General features: G+C 40.1%; 1 protein-coding gene across 4 annotated transcripts in view; it reads right to left on the bottom strand.

The window, feature by feature from the left end:
- The window catches only part of TPM2 (tropomyosin 2), a 52982-nt gene extending 26979 nt beyond the window's left edge, over positions 1–26003 (bottom strand). For 2 of the 4 annotated variants that reach the window (XM_066602190.1, XM_066602191.1), the window contains exons 1-2: positions 25793–26002; positions 7941–8066 (exon numbers count right to left, since the gene is read on the bottom strand). In XM_066602190.1, the coding sequence (XP_066458287.1) occupies positions 7941–8066; positions 25793–25906 (240 nt within the window). In that variant the 5' untranslated portion in view covers positions 25907–26002. Of the gene's footprint in view, positions 1–7940; positions 8067–25792 lie in introns of all 4 variants that reach the window. The other 2 variants (XM_066602192.1, XM_066602189.1) reach the window with 2 other exon arrangements.
- Positions 26004–26779: the final 776 nt, after the last annotated feature.

Here is a 26779-nt window from a genome sequence, read left to right as displayed (position 1 = left end):
AATCTGCTTCCCCTGCATTTCTCTATACCGTGTACCTCCTGCCCCTCCTTGTAATCTGCCTCCCCTGCACTTCTCTATATCGTGTATCTGCTGCCTCTCCTTGTAATCTGTCTCCCCTGCACTTCTCTATATCGTGTATCTCCTGCCCCTCCTTGTAATCTGCCTCTCCTGCATTTCTCTATATCATGTATCTCCTGCCCCTCCTTGTAATCTGCCTCCCCTGCATTTCTCTATATCGTGTATCTGCTGCCCCTCCTTGTAATCTACCTCCCCTGCACTTCTCTATATCGTGTATCTGCTGCCCCTCCTTGTAATCTGTTTCCTCTGCACTTCTCTATACCGTGTATCTGCTGCCCCTCCTTGTAATCTGCCTCCCCTGTACTTCTCTATATCGTGTACCTCCTGCCCCTCCTTGTAATCTGCCTCCCCTGCACTTCTCTATATTGTGTATCTGCTGCCCCTCCTTGTAATCTGCTTCCCCTGCATTTCTCTATATCGTGTATCTGCTGCCCCCCCTTGTAATCTGCCTCCTCTGTACTTCTCTATACCCTGTATCTGCTGCCCCTCTTTTCAATCTGCCTCCCCTGCACTTCTCTATACCGTGTATCTGCTGCCCCTCCTTGTAATCTGCCTCCCCTGTACTTCTCTATATCGTGTACCTCCTGCCCCTCCTTGTAATCTGCTTCCCCTGCACTTCTCTATACCCTGTATCTGCTGCCCCTCCTTGTAATCTGCTTCCCCTGCATTTCTCTATATCGTGTATCTCCTGCCCCTCCTTGTAATCTGCCCCCCCTGCACTTCTCTATATCGTGTATCTGCTGCCCCTCCTTGTAATCTGCCTCCCCTGTACTTCTCTATATCGTGTATCTGCTGCCCCTCCTTGTAATCTGCCCCCCCTTGCACTTCTCTATATCGTGTACCTCCTGCCCCTCCTTGTAATCTGCTTCCCCTGCATTTCTCTATATCATGTATCTCCTGCCCCTCCTTGTAATCTGCCTCCCCTGCACTTCTCTATATCATGTATCTCCTGCCCCTCCTTGTAATCTGCCCCCCTGCACTTCTCTATATCATGTATCTCCTGCCCCTCCTTGTAATCTGCCTCCTCTGCACTTCTCTATATCGTGTATCTGCTGCCTCTCCTTGTAATCTGTCTCCCCTGCACTTCTCTATATCGTGTATCTCCTGCCCCTCCTTGTAATCTGCCTCTCCTGCATTTCTCTATATCATGTATCTCCTGCCCCTCCTTGTAATCTGCCTCCCCTGCACTTCTCTATATCGTGTATATCCTGCCCCTCCTTGTAATCTGCCTCCCCTGCACTTCTCTATATCGTGTATCTCCTGCCCCTCCTTGTAATCTGCCTCCCCTGCACTTCTCTATATCATGTATCTCCTGCCCCTCCTTGTAATCTGCCTCCCCTGCACTTCTCTATATCATGTATCTCCTGCCCCTCCTTGTAATCTGCCTCCCCTGCACTTCTCTATACCGTGTATCTCCTGCCCCTCCTTGTAATCTGCCTCCCCTGCATTTCTCTATATCGTGTACCTCCTGCCCCTCCTTGTAATCTGCCTCCCCTGCACTTCTCTATATCGTGTATCTGCTGCCTCTCCTTGTAATCTGTCTCCCCTGCACTTCTCTATATCGTGTATCTCCTGCCCCTCCTTGTAATCTGCCTCTCCTGCATTTCTCTATATCATGTATCTCCTGCCCCTCCTTGTAATCTGCCTCCCCTGTACTTCTCTATACCGTGTATATCCTGCCCCTCCTTGTAATCTGCCTCTCCTGCATTTCTCTATATCATGTATCTCCGGCCCCTCCTTGTAATCTGCCTCCCCTGTACTTCTCTATACCGTGTATATCCTGCCCCTCCTTGTAATCTGAGTTTTCTGTGGGGGTAGATTATATCAGAGGGGTAAATGTGTAATGAAGGATCAGATTATATCAGCGAGGATGGAAGATTGTTATATGGGGGCAGATTATATTAGTTAGATGACTGTAATATGTGGGTAGAATGCATCATTGGAGGTAGATGTGTAATACAGGGGCAGATTATATTGTGGGTAGTTAACTGTTATACCGGGGCAGATAATAATAATGGAGGTAGATGACTGTTTTACGAGGGCAGATTATATTAGTGGAGGTAGATGACTGTTATACGGGGGCAGATTATATTAATAGGGGTAGTTGACTGCTATAAAGGGGCAGATTATATCAGTGGGGGTAGATGACTGTTATACGGGGCAGATTATATTGTGGGGGCAGATGACTGATATACAGGGGCAGATTATATCATGGGGCAGATGACTGATATACAGGGGCAGATTATATTGTGGGAGTAGATGACTGTTATACGGGGGCAGATTATATCTATGGGGTAGATGACTGTTATACAGGGGCAGATTATATTGTTGCGGTAGATGACTGTTATACGAAGACAGATTATATCAGTAGGGTAGATGGCTGTTATATAGGGGCAGATTATATCTATGGGGTAGATGACTGTTATACAGGGGCAGATTATATCGTGGGAGTAGATGGCTGTTATACGGGGGCAGATTATATCAGTAGGGTAGATGGCTGTTATACGGGGCAGATTATATTGTGGGGATAGATGGCTGTTATACGGGGGCAGATTATATCAGTAGGGTGGATGTCTGTTATACAGGGGCAGATTATATCAGTAGGGTAGATGGCTGTTATACGGGGCAGATTATATTGTGGGGGTAGATGGCTGTTATACGGGGGCAGATTATATCAGTAGGGTAGATGGCTGTTATACGGGTCAGATTATATCAGTAGGGTAGATGGCTGTTATACGGGGGCAGATTATATCGTGGGAGTAGATGGCTGTTATATGGGGGCAGATTATATTGTGGGAGTAGATGGCTGTTATACGGGGGCAGATTATATTGTGGGGGTAGATGGCTGTTATACGGGGGCAGATTATATTGTGTGGGTAGATTACTGTTATACGGGGCAGATTATATTGTGGGGGTAGATGGCTGTTATAAAGGGCAGATTATATCGGTTGGGTAGATGGCTGTTATACGGGGGCAGATTATATTGTGGGGGTAGATGGCTGTTATACGGGGGCAGATTATATTGTGGGGGTAGATGGCTGTTATACGGGGCAGATTATATCTATGGGGTAGATGGCTGTTATATGGGGCGGATTATATTTTGGGGGTAGGTGGCTGTTATACGGGGAAGATTATATCTATGGGGTAGATGGCGGTTATACGGGGGCAGATTATATTGTGGGGGTAGATGGCTGTTATACGGGGCAGATTATATCGGTTGGGTAGATGGCTGTTATACGGGGGCAGATTATATTGTGGGGGTAGATGGCTGTTATACGGGGGCAGATTATATCTATGGGGTAGATGGCTGTTATACAGGGCAGATTATATCTATGGGGTAGATGGCTGTTATACGGGGCAGATTATATTGTGCGGGTAGATGGCTGTTATACGGGGCAGATTATATTGTGGGGGTAGATGGCTGTTATACGGGTCAGATTATATCGGTTGGGTAGATGGCTGTTATACGGGGGCAGATTATATTGTGGGGGTAGATGGCTGTTATACAGGGCAGATTATATTGTGGGGGTAGATGGCTGTTATACGGGGCAGATTATATCTATGGGGTAGATGGCTGTTATACGGGGCAGATTATATTGTGGGGGTAGATGGCTGTTATACGGGGGCAGATTATATCGGTTGGGTAGATGGCTGTTATACGGGGCAGATTATATTGTGGGGGTAGATGGCTGTTATACGGGGGCAGATTATATCTATGGGGTAGATGACTGTTATATGGGGCGGATTATAGGATTATATTGTGGGGGTAGATGGCTGTTATACGGGGCAGATTATATCGGTTGGGTAGATGGCTGTTATACGGGGGCAGATTATATCGGTTGGGTAGATGGCTGTTATACGGGGGCAGATTATATCTATGGGGTAGATGGCTGTTATACGGGGGCAGATTATATTGTGGGGGTAGATGGCTGTTATACAGGGCAGATTATATTGTGGGGGTAGATGGCTGTTATACGGGGGCAGATTATATTCTGGGGGTAGATGGCTGTTATACGGGGCAGATTATATTGTGGGGGTAGATGGCTGTTATACGGGTCAGATTATATCGGTTGGGTAGATGGCTGTTATACGGGGGCAGATTATATTGTGGGGGTAGATGGCTGTTATACAGGGCAGATTATATTGTGGGGGTAGATGGCTGTTATACGGGGCAGATTATATTGTGGGGGTAGATGGCTGTTATACGGGGGCAGATTATATCAGTAGGGTAGATGGCTGTTATACGGGGGCAGATTATATCGTGGGAGTAGATGGCTGTTATACGGGGGCAGATTATATCGTGGGAGTAGATGGCTGTTATACGGGGGCAGAATATATTGTGGGGGTAAATGGCTGTTATACGGGGGCAGATTATATTGTGGGGGTAGATTACTGTTATACGGGGCAGATTATATTGTGGGGGTAGATGGCTGTTATACGGGGCAGATTATATCGGTTGGGTAGATGGCTGTTATACGGGGGCAGATTATATTGTGGGGGTAGATGGCTGTTATACGGGGGCAGATAATATTGTGGGGGTAGATGGCTGTTATACGGGGCAGATTATATCTATGGGGTAGATGGCTGTTATATGGGGCGGATTATATTTTGGGGGTAGATGGCTGTTATACGGGGCAGATTATATCTATGGGGTAGATGGCGGTTATACAGGGGCAGATTATATTGTGGGGGTAGATGGCTGTTATACGGGGGCAGATTATATTGTGGGGGTAGATGGCTGTTATACGGGGCAGATTATATTGGTTGGGTAGATGGCTGTTATACGGGGGCAGATTATATTGTGGGGGTAGATGGCTGTTATACGGGGGCAGATTATATCTATGGGGTAGATGGCTGTTATACGGGGCAGATTATATCTATGGGGTAGATGGCTGTTATACGGGGGCAGATTATATTGTGCGGGTAGATGGCTGTTATACGGGGCAGATTATATTGTGGGGGTAGATGGCTGTTATACGGGTCAGATTATATCGGTTGGGTAGATGGCTGTTATACTGGGGCAGATTATATTGTGGGGGTAGATGGCTGTTATACAGGGCAGATTATATTGTGGGGGTAGATGGCTGTTATACGGGGCAGATTATATCTATATGGTAGATGGCTGTTATACGGGGCAGATTATATTGTGGGGGTAGATGGCTGTTATACGGGGGCAGATTATATCGGTTGGGTAGATGGCTGTTATACGGGGCAGATTATATTGTGGGGGTAGATGGCTGTTATACGGGGGCAGATTATATCTATGGGGTAGATGACTGTTATATGGGGCGGATTATAGGATTATATTGTGGGGGTAGATGGCTGTTATACGGGGCAGATTATATCGGTTGGGTAGATGGCTGTTATACGGGGGCAGATTATATCGGTTGGGTAGATGGCTGTTATACGGGGGCAGATTATATCTATGGGGTAGATGGCTGTTATACGGGGGCAGATTATATTGTGGGGGTAGATGGCTGTTATACAGGGCAGATTATATTGTGGGGGTAGATGGCTGTTATAGGGGGGCAGATTATATTCTGGGGGTAGATGGCTGTTATACGGGGCAGATTATATTGTGGGGGTAGATGGCTGTTATACGGGTCAGATTATATCGGTTGGGTAGATGGCTGTTATACGGGGGCAGATTATATCTATGGGGTAGATGGCTGTTATACGGGGCAGATTATATCTATGGGGTAGATGGCTGTTATACGGGGCAGATTATATCGGTTGGGTAGATGGCTGTTATACGGGGGCAGATTATATTGTGGGGGTAGATGGCTGTTATACAGGGCAGATTATATTGTGGGGGTAGATGGCTGTTATACGGGGCAGATTATATCTATGGGGTAGATGGCTGTTATACGGGGCAGATTATATTGTGGGGGTAGATGGCTGTTATACGGGGCAGATTATATCTATGGGGTAGATGGCTGTTATACGGGGCAGATTATATTGTGGGGGTAGATGGCTGTTATACGGGGGCAGATTATATTGTGGGGGTAGATGGCTGTTATACGGGGCAGATTATATCTATGGGGTAGATGGCTGTTATATGGGGGCAGATTATATTCTGGGGGTAGATGGCTGTTATACGGGGGCAGATTATATCTATGGGGTAGATGGCTGTTATACGGGGGCAGATTATATATATGGGGTAGATGGCTGTTATACGGGGGCAGATTATATTCTGGGGGTAGATGGCTGTTATTCGGGGGCAGATTATATTCTGGGGGTAGATGGCTGTTATAATGGGGCAGATTATATCAATTGGGTAGATGGCTGTTATACGGGGGCAGATTATATCGGTTGGGTAGATGGCTGTTATACGGGGGCAGATTATATCTATGGGGTAGATGGCTGTTATACGGGGCAGATTATATCTATGGGGTAGATGGCTGTTATATGGGGGCAGATTATATTGTGCGGGTAGATGGCTGTTATACGGGGCAGATTATATTGTGAGGGTAGATGGCTGTTATACGGGGCAGATTATATTGTGGGGGTAGATGGCTGTTATACGGGGCAGATTATATTGTGGGGGTAGATGGCTGTTATACGGGGCAGATTATATTGTGGGGGTAGATGGCTGTTATACGGGGCAGATTATATTGTGGGGGTAGATGGCTGTTATACGGGGCAGATTATATTGTGGGGGTAGATGGCTGTTATACGGGGGCAGATTATATCTATGGGGTAGATGGCTGTTATACGGGACAGATTATATCTATGGGGTAGATGGCTGTTATATGGGGGCAGATTATATTCTGGGGGTAGATGGCTGTTATATGGGGGCAGATTATATTCTGGGGGTAGATGGCTGTTATATGGGGGCAGATTATATTGTGGGGGTAGTTGGCTGTTATACGGGGGCAGATTATATTGTGGGGGTAGTTGGCTGTTATACGGGGGCAGATTATATTGTGGGGGTAGTTGGCTGTTATACGGGGGCAGATTATATCTATGGAGTAGATGACTGTTATACGGGGGCAGATTATATCGGTTGGGTAGTTGGCTGTTATACGGGGGCAGATTATATCTATGGAGTAGATGACTGTTAAACGGGGGCAGATTATATCGGTTGGGTAGATGGCTGTTATACGGGGGCAGATTATATCGGTTGGGTAGATGGCTGTTATACGGGGGCAGATTATATCCATGGGGTAGTTGGCTGTTATACGTGGGCAGATTATATCTATGGGGTAGTTGGCTGTTATACGGGGGCAGATTATATCGGTTGGGTAGATGGCTGTTATACGGGGCAGATTATATTGTGGGGGTAGATGGCTGTTATACGGGGGCAGATTATATCTATGGAGTAGATGGCTGTTATACGGGGGCAGATTATATCTATGGGGTAGATGGCTGTTATATGGGGCAGATTATATCTATGGGGTAGATGGCTGTTATACGGGGGCAGATTATATCTATGGAGTAGATGGCTGTTATACGGGGGCAGATTACATGGGTTGGGTAGATGGCTGTTATACGGGGGCAGATTATATCGGTTGGGTAGATGGCTGTTATGCGGGGGCAGATTATATCTATGGAGTAGATGGCTGTTATATGGGGGCAGATTACATGGGTGTATTCAGTCAGATACTCTGTACTCTACGCTTACAGAGGTGATTGCTGAGATGCGCCCGCAGCCGCCGCTGGATCCACGTCTCATCTTACACTTTATAAATATCATCTAAGAAACCAAAATGAGGGGAGACGCGGGGTGATGATGTGTGACGGGCATGACAACGGGCGGTCGGGCCACGGGGCATAGGGGGTAAACAATGAGAAAGAATGGAGCAACACATGTTTCTGCATCTATACAGGCGCGGGCGCTTCTAGCTCCTAGCGGCACTTACATCAGAGGCCTTCTTCTCCGCCAGCTCCAGACGCTCCTGCGCCTCCTTCACGGACTCCGAGTACTTCTCCACCTCTTCTTCTGTGCCCTTCACCTTTTTCGACAGCTCCATCACCTCTTCCTCCAGCTGCAGGGAGATACAACAACTGCTATCAGTTCTATCATCTCCGATATGTAGCACACAGTAGATATAGGGTAACCCCCAAGTCCGTGGGACCCTCGGTTACTGGCATGTATACGGGCTTCCTGACTGTCCAACAAGCTGATGTCAGAGGAGAAAAGGATTTTACCTGCCCGATCCATTGTAGTAGGAGGAGCCAGATGGGGGTATATGGGCAGCAGATAAATCTGGTAGCGATATATACACATGTATACTATGTGGCCGTTATCTTTCTGTCCATAAATTTCTATAACAATATTACCCCCCATATACCCCACATACATTGTATCCATTATATATAGCTCCAGATTACCCCTCATATACACCAGATACATTGTGTCCATTATATATAGCTCCAGATTACCCCTCATATACACCAGATACATTGTATCCATTATATATAGCTCTAGATTACCCCCCATATACACCAGATATATTTTATCCATTATATATAGCTCTAGATTACCCCTCATATACACCAGATACATTGTATACATTATGTATAGCTCTAGATTAGCCCTCATATACACCAGATACATTGTATCCATTATATATAGCTCTAGATTACCCCTCATATACCCCACATACATTGTATCCATTATATATAGCTCTAGATTACCCCTCATATACACCAGATACATTGTATCCATTATATATAGCTCTAGATTACCCCTCATATACCCCACATACATTGTATCCATTATATATAGCTCTAGATTACCCCTCATATACACCAGATACATTGTATCCATTATATATAGCTCTAGATTACCCCTTATATACCCCACATACATTGTATCCATTACATATAGTTCTAGATTACCCCTCATATACACCAGATACATTGTATCTATTATATATAGCTCTAGATTACCCCTCATATACCCCACATACATTATATCCATTATATATAGCTCGATTACCCCTCATATACACCAGATACATTGTATCCATTATATAAAGCTCTAGATTACCCCCCCATATACACCAGATACATTGTATCCATTATATATAGCTCTAGATTACCCCTCATATACCCCACATACATTGTATCCATTATATATAGCTCTAGATTACCCCTCATATACACCAGATACATTGTATCCATTATATATAGCTCTAGATTACCCCTTATATACCCCACATACATTGTATCCATTACATATAGTTCTAGATTACCCCTCATATACACCAGATACATTGTATCTATTATATATAGCTCTAGATTACCCCTCATATACCCCACATACATTATATCCATTATATATAGCTCGATTACCCCTCATATACACCAGATACATTGTATCCATTATATATAGCTCTAGATTACCCCTCAATTTACACCAGATACATTGTATCCATTACATATAGCTCTAGATTACCCCTCATATACACGAGATACATTGTATCCATTATATATAGCTCTAGATTACCACTCATATACACCAGATACATTGTATCCATTATATATAGCTCCAGATTACCCCCCATATACACCAGATACATTGTATCCATTATATATAGCTCCAGATTACCCCTCATATAAACCACATACATTGTATACATTATGTATAGCTCCAGATTACCCCTCATATACACCAGATCCATTATATATAGCTCTAGATTACCCCTCATATACACCAGATACATTGTATCCATTATATATATAGCTCTAGATTACCCCTCTAAGGACATCAGATCTATTGTATCCATTATATATAGCTCTAGATTACCCCTCATATACCCCACATACATTGTATCCATTATATATAGCTCTAGATTACCCCTCATATTCACCAGATACATTGTATCCATTACATATAGCTCTACATTAGCCCTCATATACACCAGATACATTGTATCCATTACATATAGCTCTAGATTACCCCTCATATACCCCACATACATTGTATCCATTATATATAGCTCTAGATTACCCCTCATATTCACCAGATACATTGTATCCATTATATATAGCTCTGGATTATTCCTCATATACACCAGATACATTGTATCCATTATATATAGCTATAGATTACCCCCCATATACACCAGATACATTGTATCCATTATATATAGCTCTAGATTACCCCCCATATACACCAGATACATTGTATACATTATGTATAGCTCTAGATTACCCCTCATATACACCAGATACATTGTATCCATTATATAGAGCTCTAGATTACCCCTCATATACACCAGATACATTGTATCCATTATATATAGCTCCAGATTACCCCTCATATACACCAGATACATTGTGTCCATTATATATAGCTCCAGATTACCCCTCATATACACCAGATACATTGTATCCATTATATATAGCTCTAGATTACCCCCCATATACACCAGATATATTTTATCCATTATATATAGCTCTAGATTACCCCTCAAATACACCAGATACATTGTATCCATTATATATAGCTCTAGATTACCCCTTATATACCCCACATACATTGTATCCATTACATATAGTTCTAGATTACCCCTCATATACACCAGATACATTGTATCTATTATATATAGCTCTAGATTACCCCTCATATACCCCACATACATTATATCCATTATATATAGCTCGATTACCCCTCATATACACCAGATACATTGTATCCATTATATATAGCTCTAGATTACCCCTCAATTTACACCAGATACATTGTATCCATTATATATAGCTCTAGATTACCACTCATATACACCAGATACATTGTATCCATTATATATAGCTCCAGATTACCCCTCATATACACCAGATACATTGTATCCATTATATATATAGCTCTAGATTACCCCTCTAAGGACATCAGATCCATTGTATCCATTATATATAGCTCTAGATTAGCCCTCATATACCCCACATACATTGTATCCATTATATATAGCTCTAGATTACCCCTCATATACACCAGATACATTGTATCCATTATATATATAGCTCTAGATTGCCCCTCATATACACCAGATACATTGTATCCATTATATATATATAGCTCTAGATTAGCCCTCATATACACCAGATACATTGTATCCATTACATATAGCTCTAGATTACCCCTCATATACCCCACATACATTGTATCCATTATATATAGCTCTAGATTACCCCTCATATTCACCAGATACATTGTATCCATTATATATAGCTCTGGATTATTCCTTATATACACCAGATACATTGTATCCATTATATATAGCTATAGATTACCCCCCATATACACCAGATACATTGTATCCATTATATATAGCTCTAGATTACCCCCCATATACACCAGATACATTGTATCCATTATATAGAGCTCTAGATTACCCCTCATATACACCAGATACATTGTATCCATTATATATAGCTCTAGATTAGCCCTCATATACACCACATACATTGTATCCATTATATATAGCTCTAGATTACCCCTCATATTCACCAGATACATTGTATCCATTATATATAGCTCTGGATTATTCCTCATATACACCAGATACATTGTATCCATTATATATAGCTATAGATTACCCCCCATATACACCAGATACATTGTATCCATTATATATAGCTCTAGATTACCCCCCATATACACCAGATACATTGTATCCATTATATAGAGCTCTAGATTACCCCTCATATACACCAGATACATTGTATCCATTATATATAGCTCTAGATTACCCCTCATATACACCACATACATTGTATCCATTATATATAGCTCTGGATTATTCCTCATATACACCAGATACATTGTATCCATTACATATAGCTCTAGATTACCCCTCATATACCCCACATACATTGTATCCATTATATATAGCTCTAGATTACCCCTCATATACACCAGATACATTGTATCCATTATATATAGCTCTAGATTACCCCTCAATTTACACCAGATACATTGTATCCATTATATATAGCTCTAGATTACCCCTCATATACACCAGATACATTGTATCCATTATATATATATATCTAGATTACCCCTCAGACATCAGATACATTGTATCCATTATATATAGCTCTAGATTACCTCTCATACACACCAGGTACATTGCATCCATTATATATAGCTCTAGATTACCCCTCATATAACCCACATACATTGTATCCATTATATATAGCTCTAGATTACCCCTCATATACACCAGATACATTGTATCCATTACATATAGCTCTAGATTACCCCTCATATACACCAATTACACTGAATCCATTATATATATATATATATATATATATATATATATATATATATATATATATATCTCTAGATTACCCCTCATATACACCAGATCCATTGTATCCATTATATATAGCTCTAGACTACCCCTCATAGACACCAGATACATTGTATCCATTATATATATAGCTCTAGATTAGCCCTAATACACACCACATACATTGTATCCATTATATATAGCTCCAGATTACCCCTCATATACACCAGATACATTGTATCCATTATATATAGCTCTAGACTACCCCTCATAGACACCAGATACATTGTATCCATTATATATATAGCTCTAGATTAGCCCTCATACACACCAGATACATTGTATCCATTATATATAGCTCCAGATTACCCCTCATATACACCAGATACATTGTATCCATTATATATAGCTCCAGATTACCCCTCATATACACCAGATACATTGTATCCATTATATATAGCTCTGGATTACCCCTCATATACACCAGATACATTGTATCCATTATATATAGCTCTAAATTACCCCTCATATACACCAGATACATTGCATCCATTATATATAGCTCTAGATTACCCCTCATATACACCAGATACATTGTATCCATTATATATAGCTCTAGATTACTCCTCATATACACCAGATACATTGTATCCATTATATATAGCTCTAGATTACCCCTCATATACCCCACATACATTATATCCATTATATATAGCTCTAGATTACCCCTTATATACCCCACATAAATTGTATCCATTATATATAGTTCTAGATTACCCCTCATATACCCCACATACATTATATCCATTATATATAGCTCTAGATTAGCCCTCCTATACACCACATACATTGTATCTATTATATATATAGCTCTAGATTACCCCTCATAGACACCAGATACATTGTATCCATTATATATAGCTCTAGATTACCCCTCATATACACCAGATACATTGTATCCATTATATATAGCTCTAGATTACCCCTCATATACACCAGATACATTGTATCCATTATATATAGCTCTAGATTACCACTCATATACCCCACATACATTGTATCCATTATATATAGCTCCAGATTACCCCTTATAGACACCAGATACATTGTATCCATTATATATAGCTCTAGATTACCCCTCATATACACCAGATACATTGTATCCATTATATATAGCTCTGGATTACCCCTCATATACACCAGATACATTGTATCCATCATATATAGCTCTAGATTACCCCTCATATACCCCACATACATTGTATCCATTACATATAGCTCTAGATTACCCGTCATATACACCAGATACATTGTATCCATTATATATAGCTCCAGATTACCCCTCATATACACCACATACATTGTATCCATTATATATAGCTCTAGATTACCCCTCAATTTACACCAGATACATTGTATCCATTATATATAGCTCTAGATTACCCCTCATATACACCAGATACATTGTATCCATTATATATATATATCTAGATTACCCCTCAGACATCAGATACATTGTATCCATTATATATAGCTCTAGATTACCTCTCATACACACCAGGTACATTGCATCCATTATATATAGCTCTAGATTACCCCTCATATAACCCACATACATTGTATCCATTATATATAGCTCTAGATTACCCCTCATATACACCAGATACATTGTATCCATTACATATAGCTCTAGATTACCCCTCATATACACCAATTACACTGAATCCATTATATATATATATATATATATATATATATATATATATATATATATATATCTCTAGATTACCCCTCATATACACCAGATCCATTGTATCCATTATATATAGCTCTAGACTACCCCTCATAGACACCAGATACATTGTATCCATTATATATATAGCTCTAGATTAGCCCTAATACACACCACATACATTGTATCCATTATATATAGCTCCAGATTACCCCTCATATACACCAGATACATTGTATCCATTATATATAGCTCTAGACTACCCCTCATAGACACCAGATACATTGTATCCATTATATATATAGCTCTAGATTAGCCCTCATACACACCAGATACATTGTATCCATTATATATAGCTCCAGATTACCCCTCATATACACCAGATACATTGTATCCATTATATATAGCTCCAGATTACCCCTCATATACACCAGATACATTGTATCCATTATATATAGCTCTGGATTACCCCTCATATACACCAGATACATTGTATCCATTATATATAGCTCTAAATTACCCCTCATATACACCAGATACATTGCATCCATTATATATAGCTCTAGATTACCCCTCATATACACCAGATACATTGTATCCATTATATATAGCTCTAGATTACTCCTCATATACACCAGATACATTGTATCCATTATATATAGCTCTAGATTACCCCTCATATACCCCACATACATTATATCCATTATATATAGCTCTAGATTACCCCTTATATACCCCACATAAATTGTATCCATTATATATAGTTCTAGATTACCCCTCACATACCCCACATACATTATATCCATTATATATAGCTCTAGATTAGCCCTCCTATACACCACATACATTGTATCTATTATATATATAGCTCTAGATTACCCCTCATAGACACCAGATACATTGTATCCATTATATATAGCTCTAGATTACCCCTCATATACACCAGATACATTGTATCCATTATATATAGCTCTAGATTACCCCTCATATACACCAGATACATTGTATCCATTATATATAGCTCTAGATTACCACTCATATACCCCACATACATTGTATCCATTATATATAGCTCCAGATTACCCCTTATAGACACCAGATACATTGTATCCATTATATATAGCTCTAGATTACCCCTCATATACACCAGATACATTGTATCCATTATATATAGCTCTGGATTACCCCTCATATACACCAGATACATTGTATCCATCATATATAGCTCTAGATTACCCCTCATATACCCCACATACATTGTATCCATTACATATAGCTCTAGATTACCCGTCATATACACCAGATACATTGTATCCATTATATATAGCTCCAGATTACCCCTCATATACACCACATACATTGTATCCATTATATATAGCTCTAGATTACCCCTCATATACACCAGATACATTGTATCCATTATATATATATAGCTCTAGATTACCCCTCATATACCCCACATACATTATATCCATTATATATACTGTAGCTCTAGATTACCCCTCATATACACCAGATACATTGCATCCATTATATATAGCTCTAGATTACCCCCCATATACACCAGATACATTGTATCCATTATATATATAGCTCTAGATTACCCCTCATAAACACCAGATATATTGTATCCATTATATATAGCTCTAGATTAGCCCTCATATACACCAGATACATTGTATCCATTATATATAGCTCTAGATTACCACTCATATACCCCACATACATTGTATCCATTATATATAGCTCCAGATTACCCCTCATACACCCCACATACATTGTATCCATTATATATAGCTCTAGATTACCCCTCATAAACACCAGATATATTGTATCCATTATAGATAGCTCTAGATTACTCCTCATATACACCAGATACATTGTATCCATTATAGATAGCTCTAGATTACCCCTCATATACACCAGATACATTGTATCCATTATATATAGCTCCAGATTACCCCTCATATACCCAACATACATTGTATCCATTATATATAGCTCTAGATTACCCCTCATATACAGCAGATACATTGTATCCATTATATATAGCTCTAGATTACCCCTCATATACCCCACATACATTGTATCCATTATATATAGCTCTAGACTACCCCTCATATACCCCACATACATTGTATCCATCATATATAGTTCTAGATTTCCCCTCATATACACCAGATACATTGTATCCATTATATATATAGCTCTAGATTGCCCCTCATATACACCAGATACATTGTATCCATTATATATATATAGCTCTAGATTAGCCCTCATATACACCACATACATTGTATCCATTATATATATATAGCTCTAGATTAGCCCTCATAGACACCAGATACATTGTATCCATTATATATAGTTCTAGATTTCCCCTCATATACCCCACATACATTGTATCCATTATATATATAGCTCTAGATTGCCCCTCATATACACCAGATACATTGTATCCATTATATATATATAGCTCTAGATTAGCCCTCATATACACCACATACATTGTATCCATTATATATATATATAGCTCTAGATTACCCCTCATAGACACCAGATACATTGTATCCATTATATATAGCTCTAGATTACCCCTCATATACCCCACATACATTGTATCCATTATATATAGCTCTAGATTACCCCCCATATACACCAGATACATTGTATCCATTATAGATAGCTCCAGATTACCCCTCATATACACCAGATACATTGTATACATTATATATAGCTCTAGATTACCCCTCATATACAGCAGATACATTGTATCCATTATATATAGCTCTAGATTACCCCTCATATACCCAACATACATTGTATACATTATATATAGCTCTAGATTACCCCTCATATACATCAGATACATTGTATCCATTACATATAGCTCTAGATTACCCCTCAAATACACCAGATACATTGTATACATTATATATAGCTTTAGATTACCCCTCATATACACCAGATACATTGTATACATTATGTATAGCTCTAGATTACCCCCCATATACACCAGATACATAGTATCCATTACATATAGCTCTAGATTACCCCCCATATACACCAGATACATTGTATCCATTATATATAGCTCTAGATTACCCCCCATATACACCAGATACATTGTATCCATTATATATAGCTCCAGATTACTCCTCATATACACCAGATACATTGTATCCATTATATATAGCTCCAGATTACTCCTCATATACACCAGATACATTGTATCCATTATATATAGCTCTAGATTAGCCCTCATATACAGCAGATACATTGTATCCATTATATATAGCTTCAGATTACCCCTCATATACACCAGATACATTGTATCCATTATATATAGCTCCAGATTACCCCTCATATACACCAGATACATTGTGTCCCTTATATATATAGCTCTAGATTACCCCTCATATACAGCAGATACATTGTATCCATTATATATAGCTCTAGATTACCCCCCATATACACCAGATACATTGTATCCATTATATATATATATATAGCTCTAGATTACCACTCATATACAGCAGATACATTGTATCCATTATATATAGCTCTAGATTACCCCTCATATACACCAGATACATTGTATCCATTATATATATATAGCTCTAGATTACCCCTCATAGACACCAGATACATTGTATCCATTATATATAGCTCTAGATTACCCCTCATATACACCACATACATTGTATCCATTATATATATATAGCTCTAGATTACCCGACATATACACCAGATACATTGTATCCATTATATATAGCTCTAGATTACCCCTTATAGACATCACATCCATTGTATCCATTATATATAGCTCTAGATTACCCCCCATATACACCAGATACATTGTATCCATTATATATAGCTCTAGATCACCCCTCATATACACCAGATACATTGTATCCATTATATATAGCTCTAGATTACCCCTCATATACATCAGATACATTGTATCCATTATATATAGCTCTAGATTACCCCCCATATACACCAGATACATTGTATCCATTATATATAGCTCTAGATTACTCCTCATATACACCAGATACATTGTATCCATTATATATATAGCTCTAGATTACCCCTCTAAGGACATCAGATCCATTGTATCCATTATATATAGCTCTAGATTAGCCCTCATATACACCAGATACATTGTATCCATTATATATAGCTCTAGATTACCCCTCATATACACCAGATACATTGTATCCATTATATATAGCTCTAGATTACCCCTCATATACCCCACATACATTGTATCCATTACATATAGCTCTAGATTACCCCTCATATACCCCACATACAATGTATCCATTACATATAGCTCTAGATTACCCCTCATATACCCCACATACAATGTATCCATTATATATAGCTCTAGATTACCCCTCATATACAGCAGATACATTGTATCCATTATATATAGCTCTAGATTAGCCCTCATATACACCAGATACATTGTATCCATTATATATAGCTCTAGATTACCCCTCATATACAGTAGATACATTGTATCCATTATATATAGCTCTAGATTACCCCTCATAGACACCAGATACATTGTATCCATTATATATAGCTCTAGATTACCCCCCATATACACCAGATACATTGTATCCATTATATATAGCTCCAGATTACCCCTCATATACACCACATACATTGTATCCATTATATATAGCTCTAGATTACCCCTCATATACACCAGATACATTGTATCCATTATATATAGCTCTAGATTACCCCTCATATACACCAGATACATTGTATCCATTATATATAGCTCTAGATTAGCCCTCATAGACACCAGATACATTGTATCCATTATATATAGCTCTAGATTACCCCCCATATACACCAGATACATTGTATCCATTATATATAGCTCCAGATTACCCCTCATATACACCACATACATTGTATCCATTATATATAGCTCTAGATTACCCCTCATATACACCAGATACATTGTATCCATTATATATAGCTCTAGATTACCCCTCATATACAGCAGATACATTGTATCCATTATATATAGCTCTAGATTACCCCTCATATTCACCAGATACATTGTATCCATTATATAGCTCTAGATTACCCCTCATATACCCAACATACATTGTATCCATTATATATAGCTCTAGATTACCCCTCATATACACCACATACATTGTATCCATTATATATAGCTCTAGATTACTCCTCATATACACCAGATACATTGTATCCATTATATATAGCTCTAGATTACCCCTCATATTCACCAGATACATTGTATCCATTATATATAGCTCCAGATTACTCCTCATATACACCAGATACATTGTATCCATTATATATATAGCTCTAGATTACCCCTCATAGACACCAGATACATTGTATCCATTATATATAGCTCTAGATTACCCCTCATATACACCAGATACATTGTATCCATTATATATAGCTCTAGATTACCCCTCATATACACCAGATACATTGTATCCATTATATATATAGCTCTAGATTACCCCTCTAAGGACATCAGATCCATTGTATCCATTATATATAGCTCTAGATTACCCCTCATATACCCCACATACATTGTATCCATTATATATAGCTCTAGATTACCCCTCATATTCACCAGATACATTGTATCCATTACATATAGCTCTAGATTAGCCCTCATATACACCACATACATTGTATCCATTACATATAGCTCTAGATTACCCCTCATATTCACCAGATACATTGTATCCATTATATATAGCTCTGGATTATTCCTCATATACACCAGATACATTGTATCCATTATATATAGCTATAGATTACACCCCATATACACCAGATACATTGTATCCATTATATATAGCTCTAGATTACCCCCCATATACACCAGATACATTGTATCCATTATATAGAGCTCTAGATTACCCCTCATATACACCAGATACATTGTATCCATTATATATAGCTCTAGATTACCCCTCATATACACCAGATACATTGTATCCATTATATATAGCTCCAGATTACCCCTCATATACACCAGATACATTGTATCCATTATATATAGCTCTAGATTAGCCCTCATATACAGCAGATACATTGTATCCATTATATATAGCTTCAGATTACCCCTCATATACACCAGATACATTGTATCCATTATATATAGCTCCAGATTACCCCTCATATACACCAGATACATTGTGTCCCTTATATATATAGCTCTAGATTACCCCTCATATACAGCAGATACATTGTATCCATTATATATAGCTCTAGATTACCCCCCATATACACCAGATACATTGTATCCATTATATATATATATAGCTCTAGATTACCACTCATATACAGCAGATACATTGTATCCATTATATATAGCTCTAGATTACCCCTCATATACACCAGATACATTGTATCCATTATATATATATATAGCTCTAGATTACCCCTCATAGACACCAGATACATTGTATCCATTATATATAGCTCTAGATTACCCCTCATATACACCACATACATTGTATCCATTATATATATATAGCTCTAGATTACCCGCCATATACACCAGATACATTGTATCCATTATATATAGCTCTAGATTACCCCTCATAGACATCACATCCATTGTATCCATTATATATAGCTCTAGATTACCCCCCATATACACCAGATACATTGTATCCATTATATATAGCTCTAGATCACCCCTCATATACACCAGATACATTGTATCCATTATATATAGCTCTAGATTACCCCTCATATACATCAGATACATTGTATCCATTATATATAGCTCTAGATTACCCCCCATATACACCAGATACATTGTATCCATTATATATAGCTCTAGATTACTCCTCATATACACCAGATACATTGTATCCATTATATATATAGCTCTAGATTACCCCTCTAAGGACATCAGATCCATTGTATCCATTATATATAGCTCTAGATTAGCCCTCATATACACCAGATACATTGTATCCATTATATATAGCTCTAGATTACCCCTCATATACACCAGATACATTGTATCCATTATATATAGCTCTAGATTACCCCTCATATACACCAGATACATTGTATCCATTATATATATAGCTCTAGATTACCCCTCATAGACACCAGATACATTGTATCCATTATATATAGCTCTAGATTACCCCTCATATACCCCACATACATTGTATCCATTACATATAGCTCTAGATTACCCCTCATATACCCCACATACAATGTATCCATTACATATAGCTCTAGATTACCCCTCATATACCCCACATACAATGTATCCATTATATATAGCTCTAGATTACCCCTCATATACAGCAGATACATTGTATCCATTATATATAGCTCTAGATTAGCCCTCATATACACCAGATACATTGTATCCATTATATATAGCTCTAGATTACCCCTCATATACAGTAGATACATTGTATCCATTATATATAGCTCTAGATTACCCCTCATAGACACCAGATACATTGTATCCATTATATATAGCTCTAGATTACCCCCCATATACACCAGATACATTGTATCCATTATATATAGCTCCAGATTACCCCTCATATACACCACATACATTGTATCCATTATATATAGCTCTAGATTACCCCTCATAGACACCAGATACATTGTATCCATTATATATAGCTCTAGATTACCCCCCATATACACCAGATACATTGTATCCATTATATATAGCTCCAGATTACCCCTCATATACACCACATACATTGTATCCATTATATATAGCTCTAGATTACCCCTCATATACACCAGATACATTGTATCCATTATATATAGCTCTAGATTACCCCTCATATACCCCACATACATTGTATCCATTATATATAGCTCTAGATTACCCCTCATATTCACCAGATACATTGTATCCATTATATATAGCTCCAGATTACTCCTCATATACACCAGATACATTGTATCCATTATATATAGCTCTAGATTAGCCCTCATATACAGCAGATACATTGTATCCATTATATATAGCTTCAGATTACCCCTCATATACACCAGATACATTGTATCCATTATATATAGCTCCAGATTACCCCTCATATACACCAGATACATTGTGTCCCTTATATATATAGCTCTAGATTACCCCTCATATACAGCAGATACATTGTATCCATTATATATAGCTCTAGATTACCCCCCATATACACCAGATACATTGTATCCATTATATATATATATATAGCTCTAGATTACCACTCATATACAGCAGATACATTGTATCCATTATATATAGCTCTAGATTACCCCTCATATACACCAGATACATTGTATCCATTATATATATATATAGCTCTAGATTACCCCTCATAGACACCAGATACATTGTATCCATTATATATAGCTCTAGATTACCCCTCATATACACCACATACATTGTATCCATTATATATATATAGCTCTAGATTACCCGCCATATACACCAGATACATTGTATCCATTATATATAGCTCTAGATTACCCCTCATAGACATCACATCCATTGTATCCATTATATATAGCTCTAGATTACCCCCCATATACACCAGATACATTGTATCCATTATATATAGCTCCAGATTACCCCTCATATACACCACATACATTGTATCCATTATATATAGCTCTAGATTACCCCTCATATACACCAGATACATTGTATCCATTATATATAGCTCTGGATTACCCCTCATATACACCAGATACATTGTATCCATTATATATAGCTCTAGATTACCCCTCATATACACCAGATACATTGTATCCATTATATATAGCTCTAGATTACCCCCCCGATACACCAGATACATTGTATCCATTATATATAGCTATAGATTACCCCTCATATACACCAGATACATTGTATCCATTATATATAGCTCTAGATTACCCCTCATATACAGCAGATACATTGTATCCATTATATATAGCTCTAGATTACCCCTCATATTCACCAGATACATTGTATCCATTATATAGCTCTAGATTACCACTCATATACCCAACATACATTGTATCCATTATATATAGCTCTAGATTACCCCTCATATACACCAGATACATTGTATCCATTATATATAGCTCTAGATTACCCCTCATATACACCAGATACATTGTATCCATTATATATAGCTCCAGATTACCCCTCATATACATCAGATACATTGTATCCATTATATATAGCTCCAGATTACCCCTCATATACCCCACATACATTGTATCCATTATATATAGCTCTAGATTACCCCTCATATTCACCAGATACATTGTATCCATTATATATAGCTCTAGATTACCCCTCATATACACCAGATACATTGTATCCATTATAGATAGCTCTAGATTACCCCTCATATACCCCACATACATTGTATACATTATAGATAGCTCTAGATTACCCGACATATACACCACATACATTGTATCCATTATGTATAGCTGCAGATTACCCCTCATATACATCAGATACATTGTATCCATTATATATAGCTCCAGATTACCCCTCATATACCCCACATACATTGTATACATTATAGATAGCTCTAGATTACCCCTCATATACCCCACATACATTGTATCCATTATATATAGCTCTAGATTACCCTCATATTCACCAGATACATTGTATCCATTATATATAGCTCTAGATTACCCCTCATATACACCAGATACATTGTATCCATTATATATAGGGGGGTTGGACCCGATGACCCTGGAGGACCCTTCCAACTCTACCATTCTATGATTTATATACACCAGATACATTGTATCCATTATATATAGCTCTAGATTACCCCCCATATACACCAGATACATTGTATCCATTATATATAGCTCTAGATTACCCCCCATATACACCAGATACATTGTATCCATTATATATAGCTCTAGATTACCCCTCATATACACCAGATACATTGTATCCATTACATATAGGGGGTTTGGACCCGATGACCCTGGAGGACCCTTCCAACTCTACCATTCTATGATTTATATACAGTAGATACATTGTATCCATTACATCCAGCTCTATATTACAGTAGATATGCTGATATCAGGCAGACCGCCTTATATGCGCCCTTTGTGGCTGGAGGTGATCAGGGGGGCACAGATAGGAAATGTGGGGGTCTTTAGGTCCTTGTATGTATAATAGGCTCTTGTCTGCAGTTCTGGAGTTGGTATTACAGCTGGGCTGGATCAGGGGTCCAGTGGATACTAAAGGGTTTCCTTAGTTTCCGGTAGGGGGCGCCACACGACAACTGAAATCACATGTAGCAATTATCAGGTTCCTTTAGCTGTAAGCCCCTGGGGTGAGGATACCCCCTATCTCCTCCAAGGTTCTTCATCCTTGAGATGTCTGCTGATCTGTAGATTGTCAGCTCTGTAGTCCAAAGAAAGCCCTGCGAAGCTCCGGCGCAGAGGGATAAAATGCTTCACCCATGTAGGATATGCTAGCGAGGAAGTAGTAGTTATAGACTAGGGGTGGTAGTAGTTAGACTATTGGTGGTAGTAGTTACAGAGTAGGGGGGTAGTACTGGTATCCCACTAGGGGTGGTAGTAGTAACTGACTAGGGGTGGTAGTAGTTACAGACTAGGGGTGGTAGTAGTTACAGACTAGGGGTGGTAGTAGTTACAGACTAGGGGTGGTAGTAGTTACAGACTAGGGGTGGTAGTAGTTACAGACTAGGGGGGGTAGTAGTTAGACTATTGGTGGTAGTAGTTACAGAGTAGGGGGGTAGTACTGGTATCCCACTAGGGGTGGTAGTAGTAACTGACTAGGGGGGTAGTAGTGGCATCCACTAGACTAGGGGTGGTAGTAGTTACAGACTAGGGGTGGTAGTAGTTACAGACTAGGGGTGGTAGTAGTTACAGACTAGGGGTGGTAGTAGTTACAGACTAGGGGTGGTAGTAGTTACAGACTAGGGGTGGTAGTAGTGGCATCCACTAGACTAGGGGGGTAGTACTGGTATCCCACTAGGGGGGGTAGTAGTTACAGACTAGGGGGGTAGTAGTTACAGACTAGGGGTGTAGTACTGGTATCCCACTAGGGGGGGTAGTAGTTACAGACTAGGGGGGTAGTACTGGTATCCCACTAGGGGGGGTAGTAGTTACAGACTAGGGGTGGTAGTAGTTACAGACTAGGGGTGGTAGTAGTTACAGACTAGGGGTGGTAGTAGTTACAGACTAGGGGGGGTAGTAGTTAGACTATTGGTGGTAGTAGTTACAGAGTAGGGGGGTAGTACTGGTATCCCACTAGGGGTGGTAGTAGTAACTGACTAGGGGGGTAGTAGTGGCATCCACTAGACTAGGGGTGGTAGTAGTTACAGACTAGGGGTGGTAGTAGTTACAGACTAGGGGTGGTAGTAGTTACAGACTAGGGGTGGTAGTAGTTACAGACTAGGGGTGGTAGTAGTTACAGACTAGGGGTGGTAGTAGTGGCATCCACTAGACTAGGGGGGTAGTACTGGTATCCCACTAGGGGGGGTAGTAGTTACAGACTAGGGGGGTAGTAGTTACAGACTAGGGGTGTAGTACTGGTATCCCACTAGGGGGGGTAGTAGTTACAGACTAGGGGGGTAGTAGTTACAGACTAGGGGGGTAGCAGTGCTATTATACGGGTATGATAGGAAGCTGCAGCCTTTGCCGAGTCCTCGGACCCCACTTGGAGGCGGCACGTTGGGGGTCGCAGTACCTGCTTGCAGCGGTCCTCCGCCTGCTTCTTGTCGCCCTCCGCCTGCTCCGCCCGGTCTATGGCGTTCTCCTTGTCCAGCTTCAGCATCTGCATCTTCTTCTTGATGGCGTCCATGGCGGCGGGTGTGAACGGGCGGCTGCGGCAGAGAACGGACGGCGAGACGGGCTCTACGGGCTGCGGGGGCTGGAGGAGCGCTGCCCCGACTCCCAGCTTTATATCCCGGGACACTAACACCGCCCAGACCCGATCATCACAGCCTTGTAGGGCAGCGAGCGAGCGCCCGGGGGTGGGAGGGATAGCACTGAGGAGAGGAGGGGGCACGGGGGGATAATGGGGGATGGGAGGGGGGCAGTACTGGGGAGAGGAGGGGAGAATGGGGGATGGGAGTGGGGCTGAACAGGGGAGAGGAGGGGGAATGGGGGGTTAATGGGGGACAGGAGAGGGCGGAACTGAAAAGAGGACGGGTTAATGGGGGATGGGAGGGGGCAGAACTGGGGAGAGGACGGGACAAGGGGGGATAATGGGGGGAGGGTTGCAGAACTGGGGAAAGGAGGGGCAAGGAGGGATATTGGGGGATGCGATGGGGGCAGAACTGGGGAGAGGAGGGGGAAAGGGGGGATGGGAGGAGGGCAGTACTGGGAAGAGGAGGGGACAAGTTGGGTTAATGGGGGATGGGAGTGGGGCTGAACAGGGTGGAGGAGGGGGAAAGGGGGGATAATTGGGGACAGGAGGAGGCAGAACTGGGAAGAGGACGGGTTAATGGGGGATGGGAGGGGGCAGAACTGGGAAGAGGAGGGGACAAGGGGGGATAATGGGGGATGGGAGGGTGGCAGAACTGAGGAGATGAGAGGCAAGGGGGTATAATGGGAGATGGGGGCAGAACTGGGGAGAGCTGGGAACAAGGGAGGGTTAATGGGGATGGGAGGAGGGTAGAAATGGGGAGAGAATGTTACAAAGAGGGTGTTAATGGGGACAAGAGGGGCAAAA

The sequence above is a fragment of the Eleutherodactylus coqui genome, chromosome 5 (assembly GCF_035609145.1).
Source record: "Eleutherodactylus coqui strain aEleCoq1 chromosome 5, aEleCoq1.hap1, whole genome shotgun sequence".
Taxonomy (NCBI): Eukaryota; Metazoa; Chordata; class Amphibia; order Anura; family Eleutherodactylidae; genus Eleutherodactylus; species Eleutherodactylus coqui.
Note: the sequence above shows the minus strand (reverse complement) of the source record. Positions and strands in the feature narration are given on the sequence as shown.